The 12,614-nt window shown below is 32.9% G+C and overlaps 1 protein-coding gene across 1 annotated transcript in view; it reads left to right on the top strand.

Moving 5' to 3' along the window:
• LOC139842991 (protein FAR1-RELATED SEQUENCE 11-like) overlaps positions 1–2,312 on the top strand; it is a 133,545-nt gene extending 131,233 nt beyond the window's left edge. Inside the window, exon 10 of the mRNA XM_071833084.1 lies at positions 1,895–2,312. Coding sequence (XP_071689185.1) covers positions 1,895–2,312 — 418 coding nt within the window. The remainder of the gene's footprint in view (positions 1–1,894) is intronic.
• The last annotated feature ends 10,302 nt before the right edge of the window (positions 2,313–12,614 follow it).

The raw sequence follows: 12,614 nt of genomic DNA, 5'->3' as shown, positions 1-12,614 counted from the left end.
TATATAATTAAACTCTATTATTATGTAATTCGAAGGTAAATTAAGAATAAATATAAAATAATAAAAAATATTTTTTTAAATATTTTTCTACAGGTTATTAGACTGATAGAAACTTATAAAAATTATAAAAATAATTATTTGGGTCTATTTAGTAATCATGTAGAATTAAAATAGTTTTTTGAATACATTAAGGGTAAAAACAAAAATAAATACAAAAATATAATAAAAACGTTTTCTTAAATTTTTCTACTAATCTATATGATTAACTAAGACTATAAAAATTATGTATGTAATTTTTAGATATTTAATTTATTATTTAGACATTTTTAAATAATGTTCGATTAATAAAACACTATTATTTTTGAAGTAATTTAGGTATTTATTTAAAGGTAATTATATTTAATATATATAAGACATACTAAGGTATAATAACTAAATATTAAATAATACTTAGGTTATATTATTAGATATATAATTATTAAGTACATTAATAATTCGTTGTGTGTATACACCTAAAGTGAAGGTTGATCAAAGATAATGTATAATTCATGTGAACTTCATCGCTACTCACGGTCGTAAGTGAATGATGTCTAGGTTGCCATTTATGGGTAAGCTTGTGGATCTCGAATGCCATGACTTAGATTCTGGTCAAGAGTCCTGGGCCCCCGGTTACATCTGGTCATTCCTGACTTATTTTATAGCAACGAAGTTTGAGTAAAGTTGTACAACGTCTTACTAAAGATTAACCCGAACTTTCTAAAATTGGAAAATTACTATAAGTGGAAACTTTCCATAAATAGTAACCTTCTGAGAATGAAAATTCTTTAGTGAACCATTACTATCAATATAGTACTATATACTATTGTCTGTTAGGCAATGTCTGATCATATGTTCTATCTCTAGGTTGAGATCTCGGTCACGTCCTTCCGTTCAATTCTTTCGTGGAATACTCTTTTGTGCTACTAAGGTGAACTTCATAGCCCCACTTTTTACTGTTTCATAACTGTTTTATAACTTTTAGGGTGAGACACATGCTTGCTTTATAACTGTTTTACGCTTAGACACAAGTACTAAATTATTAACTATGCTGTCATGCTTTGATTCATGCTAAATCCCTACCGTAATATCGTCAATTGCTACGTTTAAATGCAAACTTAATTATTGTGAGTAGGCCTATTGAGAGTAACGTCTCTAACCATTCGACCGTTGGTCTTTGGTTACATAATAATGATTCCACGACACTGACAGTACAAGGTGTCATAGGGTAAGTTGTTTAGTAGCGATATTATAAACTGCAGCAACACTTTTAGATTGATATATCTATATTGATCAACTTTAAACTAAATCTTGCGGTCTAAAACTTTGGATATTATTTATAAACCTATGAATTTCACTCAACCTTTTTGGTTGACACTTTAAGCGTGTTTTGTCTCAGGTGATGATTGAGCTAGCTGCTACTTGCTACTAGATGATTGATGTATGCTTTGCTGTTTGCATGGAGTCCATCATTCATATTTATCATTTTGTTTAAGACATTTTCCATTTACTGTACTCTTATGATGTAAAACTTTGAATAATGCTTCCGCTGTTTATTTAATAAATAAAACATCTCATTTAGAGTCGTTCTCGCTTATACAACTGTGTTATGATATGATTGGTCACAATTACCCCTGGTCCATTTTGGGGGTGTGACAGATTGGTATCAGAGCATGTTTGTTATAGAGAATCAGGATTGCATTTTATGTGTGCCTTATGTGCTAGTTAGGGTACCTTAGCAATCTTTAGGACTATAACCTTTCCTGCCTTAGTTTTAAGTGCTTTTCCCTTATATCTTACCTCGTGCTTTTATGTCATCCTTAGAATCATTCTAGTTCTCTTTCCTTCTTTCTTTTAGGATGTCTAACCATAATCCGATCATCATCTCTGACTCCGAAACTGAAGGATCAGTCAAACGTAATCCGATCATCATCTCTGATTCTGAAACTGAAGGATCAGGCAACTCACCAACTTACGCACCTGCTACTCCACTTGCATCACCAGTTTATGTTCCGACTACACCGCCTGCACCACCAGTCTATATGCCCGCTACTCCACCATATTCACCACCTGCTGGAGAATCCCAAATTGATGCTGACTATGATGGGGATGATGATGAAGAAGAAATCATGGAGGAAATCATTGAAGAAGAAGAATCAGAACCCGAGAAGGAGTCTGAGCCCACTGTTGTCTTAGCTCCCTCTCGGAAGAGGAAGGAACCTGAGACACCTATTGTTGAAACCCCTAGTCCCTCCAAGAGACTTAAACACAACTAACTTAGTTATTAAAAAAAAATAAAAAAATCAAGTGTTTTTCATATAAAAGGCTTTGCCTACTCATCGTTTTCTGTGTAATAAGGATAATTTATCCATTCGTTATTAATAAAAGTCAAGTGTTTGTTTTTAAAAATTTTGTCTTATCTCACCATATCTATATGTGTGTGTTGTGTGATTATTATGAATCATAATTGCAAACTTATATTTATAGCACCATAACTCTTCAATTAATACATTATTTATGTATTGAAGAAAATGACTAGTGGTGCGCAAACAAATGACAACAACACTATTCCCAACATCACTCTCTCTGCCGAGCAATTTCAGATACTTTTAGCTGCCGCCCAGGGCAACCACAGCAATGGCAACAACGGTCAACAGAATCTCCCCAAAACTTGTTCATACAAGGATTTCTCAAATTGCAAACCTCCGAGCTATAAAGGAACTGAGGGACCGGTTGAACTAACCCGGTGGTTAGAAAAACTTGAGTCTATTTTCAGGATGTGCAATTGTGCCGATGTTGATCGCGTTAAGTTTGCTACAGGATCTTTATCTGGCGGTGCATTGACTTGGTGGACCGCATACTCTCAAACTGTGGGACTTGATGCTGCAAATGCCATCCCATGGACTGTCCTAAAAAGAATGATGACGGACAAGTATTGTCCAAGAAATCAGGTCCAGAAAATGGAAAGTGAGTTCTGGGAACTCAAGGTAAAGGGTACTGACATTGAGGCTTATACCAACCGTTTCTTAGAGTTGGTTACATTGTGCCCTGACATGGTACCTACGGAACACAAGAAGATTGAACATTATGTAGAAGGTCTGCCTGATGAGATTCAGGGTAATGTGATAGCTGCTGGTAAAGAGACCGTCGATGGTGTGATATTGATGGCTCAAAATTTGGTAATGGCGAAAAGAAGGAAGCTCGCCACTAATAAGCAAACCCAAGTAAAAGCTGCTGATAATAAAAGGAAGTTTGAGCCTGCTCAGAGTTCGGGTCAGGGTTCAAACAAAAGGGTTAGTGATGCTACAAAAAGTGGTTATATTGGAACAAAGCCGTTATGTAATCGCTGTGATAAGCATCATCATAGGAGGTGCACTGTTAAGTGCAGTAGGTGTAAGAAGATTGGCCACTTAGCCAAGAACTGTAAGGTTGTGCTGCCTGCAACCAACACTCCAGCTGCAAAGACTGATCCAAACATGCCTACTTGTTACGGTTATGGGGAAGTTGGGCATTTCAGAAACCAGTGCCCTAAGAACAAGACTGCAACAGCGGATAATGCTAAGGGTAGAGCATTTTTCATGACTACCGAAGAGGCCCGTGAAGAAGATGAAGTTATAAAGGGTACGTTCCTTGTTAACAATAGCTATGCTACTGTTTTATTCGATTCCGGTGCTGATAGAAGTTATGTGTCTACGGAATTTTGTGCCTTATTCACTGAAAACCCACAAGCCTTAGAAATCAAGTGCCTTGTAGAAGTAGCAAACGGTAAGGTTATGAAAGTAGACAATATTTATAAAAATTGTGATCTGATTCTAGCTGACAAAAACTTTAAGATAAACTTACTGCCAGTCGAATTAGGAAGCTTTGATGTAGTTGTAGGGATGGATTGGCTAACCCCGTTGAGAGCTGCAATCATGTGTTATGATAAAACCATTAATATTCCTCTTGAGAATGGTGAAACCCTAATCATACAAGGAGAAAAGAGTGGTTCTAAACTTAATATCATCTCTTGTTTAAAAACCCGTAAATACCTGATGAAGGGGTATCAAGCCATCTTAGCTAATGTTAAGAAAGTCGAACCGGAAGAGAAACGAATTGAAGATGTTCCGGTGGTTAGAGAATTTCCTGAAGTTTTTCCTGAAGAACTCCCTGGTCTCCCACCTCAAAGACAAGTCAAGTTTCAAATCGATCTAACTCCCGGTGCTGCACCTATTGCAAAGGCACCATATCGACTAGCTCCATCCGAAATGAAAGAATTATCCATCCAACTACAAGAACTCTTAGAAAAAGGATTCATTCGTCCTAGCTCATCTCCATGGGGAGCACCTGTTCTTTTTGTTAACAAGAAAGATGGCACGTTGAGAATGTGTATTGATTACCGAGAACTCAACAAGTTAACTATCAAGAACCGTTATCCACTTCCGCGTATTGATGACCTATTTGACCAACTGCAAGGGTCAAGTATCTATTCGAAGATTGATCTTAGGTCAGGGTATCATCAGTTGAGAGTCAAGGAAACTGATGTTCCCAAGACTGCCTTCCGAACTCGTTACGGACATTACGAATTTCTTGTTATGCCTTTTGGTTTAACAAATGCACCAGCTGTATTCATGGATCTTATGAACCGTATATGCAAACCTTATCTTGATAAATTCATGATTGTTTTCATCGACGATATCTTAATCTATTCCAAGAACAAGCAAGAGCATGAACGACATTTACGTTTGATCTTAGAATTGCTAAAGAATGAATAATTGTATGCCAAGTTCTCCAAATGTGAATTTTGGTTACGAACAGTTCAATTTCTCGGACATGTGGTTAATAGTGAAGGAATACATGTCAATCCAGCAAAAATCACTGCTATTCAGAACTGGGAAGCGCCTAAGAATGCGAAGCATATTCGCCAATTTTTGGGACTTGCTGGTTATTACCGAAAATTTATCGAAGGATTTTCTATTCTGGCGAAACCTCTTACTAAGTTAACTCATAAGGGGAAGAAGTTTGAATGGTCTGAAGAACAAGAATCTGCGTTTAAGATTTTAAAGGAGAAATTGACCACAGCCCCGATTCTATCTTTACCTGAAGGAGACGAGGATTTCATAGTTTATTGTGATGCCTCGAATCAAGGTTTCGGTTGTGTATTGATGCAACGTCAAAAAGTTATTGCATACGCATCTAGACAACTTAAGAAACATGAGAAGAATTATACCACACATGACCTGGAGTTAGGAGCTGTGGTATTCGCTTTGAAGATATGGAGACATTACCTTTACGGAATTAAATTCACGGTGTTTACCGATCATAAAAGTCTTCAACATATCTTCGATCAGAAACAACTAAACATGAGGCAACGACGATGGGTTGAACTACTAAACGACTATGATTGTGAGATTAAGTACCATTCCGGTAAGGGAAATGTTGTTGCCGATGCTCTCAGTCGAAAGGAGCATAATAAACCTATTCAAGTCCGAGCTTTGAACATGGTTATTCAGACTAATCTTAGAACTCGAATCCGTGAAGCACAACTTGAAGCATTGAAGGAAGAAAATGTCCAACTCGAGGGACTAAAAGGTCTTGAAAAGCAACTTGAACTCAAGGGAAATGGAACACGGTATTTTAATAACCGAATCTGGGTCCCAACCTTTGGAAATCTTCGAGAACTAGTCTTGGATGAAGCACATAAGACTAGGTATTCTATTCACCCACGCTCTAGTAAAATGTATCATGATGTGAAAGAGTTTTATTGGTGGCCTAATCTGAAATCTGATATTGCTGAGTATGTGAGCAAGTGTCTTACTTGTTTGAAAGTTAAGGCCGAGCATCAAAAGCAGTCTGGTTTACTTCAACAGCCAGATATTCCACAGTGGAAGTGAGAATGTATCACTATAGACTTTATTACTAAATTGCCCAAGACTTCTAGTGGCAATGATACTATTTGGGTCATAGTGGATCGCCTTACTAAATCTGCACACTTTTTACCGATCAAGGAAACTGATAAGATGGAGAAATTGTAACAACTTTACATCAAAGAGATTGTCTCACGACATGGAGTCCCTATTTCTATCATTTCTGATCGCGATAGTCGATTCACTTCTAGATTCTGGAAAACTTTACAATCTGCTCTTGGAACTAAACTCGACATGAGTACCGCTTATCATCCGCAAATTGATGGCCAAACTGAACGAACCATTCAAACATTTGAAGATATGCTTCGTGCTTGTGTTATCGACTTCGGCAAAGGTTGGGACAGACATCTGGCCTTGGCTGAATTTTCTTACAACAACAGTTACCACTCAAGTATTAAGGTTGCACCTTTTGAAGCCTTATATGGACGAAAATGTATATCACCCCTATGTTGGGATGAACTAGAGGACAGACAATTGACTGGTCCTGAAATCATACATGAAACTACTGAAAAGATCGTACAGATTAAGAAACGATTGGAAACTTCCCGTGGCCGACAGAAGAGCTATGCTGATAAACGTCGAAAGGATTTGGAATTCCAAGTTGGTGATAAAGTCATGTTGAAAGTATCCCCTTGGAAAGGCGTCATTCGTTTTGGTAAACGAAGCAAACTAAGTCCGCGTTTTGTTGGACCTTTCAAGATTACTGAGAGAATTGGTCCCGTGGCATATCGATTAGAACTACCTGCTGAGCTTAGTAGAGTACACAACGTATTCCACATCTCGAACCTGAAAAAGTGTCTTGCTGATGACCCACTTGTTATTCCTTTGGATGATCTCCGCATTGATGATAAAATGCACTTCATCGAAGAACCTATTGAAGTTATGGATCGTGAGATTAAATGCTTGAAACAAAGCAACATTCCCATTGTTAAGATCCGTTGGAATTCACGACGTGGCCCCGAGTATACCTGGGAACGTGAAGACCAAATGAAACGGAAATATCCCCACCTCTTCTCAACCGCCGATGCATCCGAGAAGTCTACTTGAAACTTCGGGACGAAGTTTTCTTTAACGGGGAGGTACTATAACAACCCTCACATTTTCATACTTGAATTGACTAATTTGCCTATAGGGTTGTTATCCATACGTAATATATAATTAAATTCGACGTTGATCAAATATTTATTTTTAGTCGACACGTTCTGTTAACTAAAGTTTACACTGATTATATAAAATAACTTTAGTTAATATTAATGCGTATTATATTTAAAACTATATGTAACATAATTATTAATTAAATGATAAGTTATTTTAATCATTATATATATTTTTAGCTTATAAAAAAATAAAAATAAAAAGAAATAAGATTTTTTTTATAAATTAAATAATGAGCCCAGGAATTTTGACTAAATATTTTCAAAAAGAAAAACTTATTAAAAACATTTTTAACATGTTTTTATTATTTTGTCAAAATTGGCACCTTTATTTTATTATTTTTTTTTCTTTTCACCAACCATTTTTTACCTATAAATACATGGCTCCTCATTTATTTTTTCTTGCCAAACACAAAAACTTAAGTTATTCTCTCAAAACCTTGAAGAAAATTTGAGGTACTTTCTATTTTTATTAAATTTTTTCAATATTGTCATTTATATTTATATTTATCGTATATTCTTTGTAAAATTCGAAATTAATTATGTTCATATGTTATAATTAGTATTATAAGTGTTATGATGCATAAAAATAATTTTGATAATTTATGGAATATTATTTATAATTAAATACGAATTATGTAGTGTTTAAACGTAAAAACAATGTAAAATTCGTAATAAATACTTTTAACCAAAAATAAAATATATATAATTTTTTTCTGAGTTTTTAAAACTTATATAGATCTGAAAAAATTATAAAAATAATTACTTGGGTCGAATTGGTATTTATTATATAATTAAACTCTATTATTATGTAATTCGAAGGTAAATTAAGAATAAATATAAAATAATAAAAAATATTTTTTTAAATATTTTTCTACAGGTTATTAGACTGATAAAAACTTATAAAAATTATAAAAATAATTATTTGGGTCTATTTATTAATTATGTAGAATTAAAATTGTTTTGTAAATACATTAAGGGTAAAAACAAAAATAAATACAAAAATATAATAAAAACGTTTTCTTAAATTTTTCTACTAATCTATATGATTAACTAAGACTATAAAAATTATGTATGTAATTTTTAGATATTTAATTTATTATTTAGATATTTTTGAATAATGTTCGATTAATAAAACACTATTATTTTTGAAGTAATTTAGGTATTTATTTAAAGGTAATTATATTTAATATATATAAGACATACTAAGGTATAATAACTAAATATTAAATAATACTTAGGTTATATTATCACATATATAATTATTAAGTACATTAATAATTCGTTGTGTGTATACACCTAAAGTGAAGGTTAATCAAAGATAATGTATAATTCATGTGAACTTCATCGCTACTCACGGTCGTAAGTGAATGATGTCTAGGTTGCCATTTATGGGTAAGCTTGTGGATCTCGAATGCCATGGCTTAGATTCTGGTCAAGAGTCCTGGGCCCCCGGTTACATCTGGTCATTCCTGACTTATTTTATAGCAACGAAGTTTGAGTAAAGTTGTACAACGTCTTGCTAAAGATTAATCCGAACTTTCTAAAATTGGAAAATTACTATAAGTGGAAAATTTCCATAAATAGTAACCTTCCGAGAATGGAAATTCTTTAGTGAACCATTACTATCAATATAGTACTATATACTATTGTCTGTTAGGCAATGTCTGATCATACGTTCTATCTCTAGGTTGAGATCTCGGTCACGTCCTTCCGTTCAATTCTTTCGTGGAATACTCTTTTGTGCTACTAAGGTGAACTTCATAGCCCCACTTTTTACTGTTTCATAACTGTTTTATAACTTTTGGGGTGAGACACATGCTTGCTTTATAACTGTTTTACGCTTAGACACAAGTACTAAATTGTTAACTATGCTGTCATGCTTTGATTCATGCTAAATCCCTACCGTAATATCGTCAATTGCTACGTTTAAATGCAGACTTAATTATTGTGAGTAGGCCTATTGAGAGTAACGTCTCTAACCATTCGACCGTTGGTCTTTGGTTACATAATAATGATTCCACGACACTGACAGTACAAGGTGTCATAGGGTAAATTGTTTAGTAGCGATATTACAAACTACAGCAACACTTTTAGATTGATATATCTATATTGATCAACTTTAAACTAAATCTTGCGGTCTAAAACTTTGGATATTATTTATAAACCTATGAATTTCACTCAACCTTTTTGGTTGACACTTTAAGCGTGTTTTGTCTCAGGTGATGATTGAGCTAGCTGCTACTTGCTACTAGATGATTGATGTATACTTTGCTGCTTGCATGGAGTCCATCATTCATATTTATCATTTTGTTTAAGACATTTTCCATTTACTGTACTCTTATGATGTAAAACTTTGAATAATACTTCCGCTGTTTATTTAATAAATAAAACATCTCATTTAGAGTTGTTCTCGCTTATACAACTGTGTTATGATATGATTGGTCACAATTACCCCTGGTCCATTTTGGGGTGTGACATAGCAAGACTTGGAGAACTTTGAAGACTTGGACCTCTTGCATGCTACAACTCAAAATCTTCAGAGAATCACGAGGACATAACATTCATACATATGTTTGTGATTAACAAGAGAAGTTTTATAATCACATTGATTATAAAAGGGGTGTTTGTAAACTTACTTTCAAATTCTAATCTTTGTAAGTTTACATAGTGTTGTAAAAATTCTTAGAATTGTTTTAGGATTATCATCACTAGAAAAGGGTGAGTCTTTGTACTTTGTAATTAAAAGCATATGCTAGCTTAGCTATCTTCTTCCTTAAGGGAACTACGGAGTTGATTAATCTCATTGGAGATTAATACTTGTTCAAGTTAAAGACTAGTTGATCTAAGTTGGAGGTAATCTTTCAAAGGGATAGAAAGAATAGGTTTGTTGTCTAAGAAGAAGTACAAGGCTTGTAAATCGGATCTCCACCAGATTTGAAGAAAGGTGCTTAGTGAAGCAAGAAATCTCGATTAGTGAATCGGGGAGTGGATTAAGGTGGATTAGTTAACATCCACCCGAACTACTATAAATCCTTGTGTTTATGCTCTTTCCTTTACATTTCGTACTATTACAAACATAAACACACCACACATTAGTTTGAGTTGATTAAGATGATCAAGTATTGTTCAAATCTTATTGATTATTGAAAAAGTTTTAAAAATCGTATTAAGTAACTATTCACCCCTATAGTTACTTACATAAACATATATGACTACATTTATCATTTTCTCAATAGTAATCATAGATTAGCTTAGTTGATTTTGCGCAAAAAGATGACAATGTTTTCGTAGTATAATTGTACAAAATGTAAAATAAATCACTATCGAAATAAAAAATGTCACATTAGGGAGGTGATTCTAACACACCATTTTTTGATCTATGTACATTTTTGTCTCACAAAATTAAAGTTATGCCCTTAGAGAGTTGACCTTATATAATTATTGTAAGCATAATTAAGAGTAAAATAGGTAATTAGGTGCATATGTATCAAAAAGTAGTGTGTGAGGATCTATGTTCCCATTTCTAAAGAGTCAAATCAAAAGGCACTAATGAGATTTCACTATTAAAACAATTTACTACGTAATTGCTGTAGAAGGTTATAAACAAAGTTACAAACTTTACTTATTCAAAGTTTTTAGACATCAGTTTCAGCTTTTATCACGGACAATGTTTCAAAAAGGTTTTTTTTTTTTCCTTTTTTCTTCGTAGCTATGTAATTATCCTATTAATTTTGTTAACAATTTTTTATACCTTTTTATCTAATAAAAAATTGTCTCAAAGTCATATATTTTTAGTAAAACACGTGTTTAATGTGTAATTGTATTTCATAATGTAATACTCCGTAGTTGATACTCCATATATTATACGAGTAATAAACAATAATACTCCTTAATTAATTGATATACTGATAATAATAATGATATTGATAATAATTATAGTAATTAGTATTATTATTAATATAAATATTTAATATTTTAATATAATAATAAAAATTAATAATAATAATAACAACAACAAAATTTAATAATAATATTAGGAGTAATAATTATAACTATAATTATTATAAGTATTATTATACCATAATTATTATAAGCATATAACTATAATTACACTAATTAACTATAATTATAATTATAATTATATCTTTAATTATAAATATAATTATAACTACAACTATTATTATAATTATGGTCTATAATCTATAATTATAATTATAATTATAATTATGATTAATTTATATTTATAATAACAATAATCTCCTTTTTCTATATATTACAACAGAAACATTATTAGCAAAACATTTTAATTAAAGGATGATATGACAGAGTAGTAAAACGTAGATTGAAAAGCTTCTTTTAAAATTCACCATTAGATCCTGCCTCCTTTAGGGGAGGTCAGGAGTTCTACCCTCGTTGGCTACATATTAAAAACACAATTTTATCACTGCCATGAAGTATCCACACATGACACCTTTCCCATATCGTTTGGGGAGGTAAAGGGAAGGGAGTTTTACTTGGTCGTGCCCTTGGATCGGTTAGGTTTTTTTATCTATTGACGAGTTGCATACATATCATTGATTGTTAAACCTTTGCATATTTATCTTAGTTTTTATTCTGCTTTTTTAAGGGTGGTACGAGTGTTCGGTTGCGATATCAGAAGCCACACACCCGATCATTTCAAAGAACGAACCATTTATAGTCTTACCATCCCTCACAAGGGAACTCCCACGGCGAAACCATACAGACATCGCGTGTGGTAAAACCCCCTCAGGTGAGGCTAGAACGCAATGCGTCCGAGACTTCTAAGGCCCATGAGGACAGGTAACTTCAAGGCAAATATTTTACAGCCCATGAGAATCAAACTCCTGGCCTCCCTTGGCCTTATGGGAAGTCAAGTCATCACCAATACACCGACACCTTGAAGTTAGTTTTTGTTCATGTTAGCTTTTGTGAGTTAAAATGTATATTCTTATAACATGCAGGTTTGCTCATAGGTCGTGGGTACTCACGAGCCACTAACATGGTCAATACCTGTTGATGGGTACACGGGCCACGGTGGATATGGAAAAACTCATGGTGGATGCGTAACAAACATAAGAGATACGTACATGCATAGCTGTAACACACATGTTTCATTTCTATACATAATACTCCGTAACAACTTATATTTGATTCTTAAAGTTTAAACATTTAATATAAATTACGATTATCAAATGAGTCATTGTAAAAAATATTCAACATCAACACCAACTCATATTTAAATCCCGCAAAAATGCGTGCTATGAACTACTAATAATACTAATAATAATAATAATAATAATAATAATAATAATAATAATAATAATAATAATAATAATAATAATAATAATAATAATAATAATAATAATAATGATAATGATAATGATAATAATAATGATAATGATAATAATAATAATAATAATAATAATAATAATAATAATAATAATAATAATAATAATAATAATAATAATAATAATAATAATAATAATATAATAAG

This window comes from Rutidosis leptorrhynchoides, chromosome 4, assembly GCF_046630445.1.
Source record: "Rutidosis leptorrhynchoides isolate AG116_Rl617_1_P2 chromosome 4, CSIRO_AGI_Rlap_v1, whole genome shotgun sequence".
Lineage (NCBI taxonomy): Eukaryota > Viridiplantae > Streptophyta > Magnoliopsida > Asterales > Asteraceae > Rutidosis > Rutidosis leptorrhynchoides.
The sequence above is the reverse complement of the archived record's forward strand: the minus strand, read 5'-3'. Positions and strand labels throughout refer to the sequence as shown.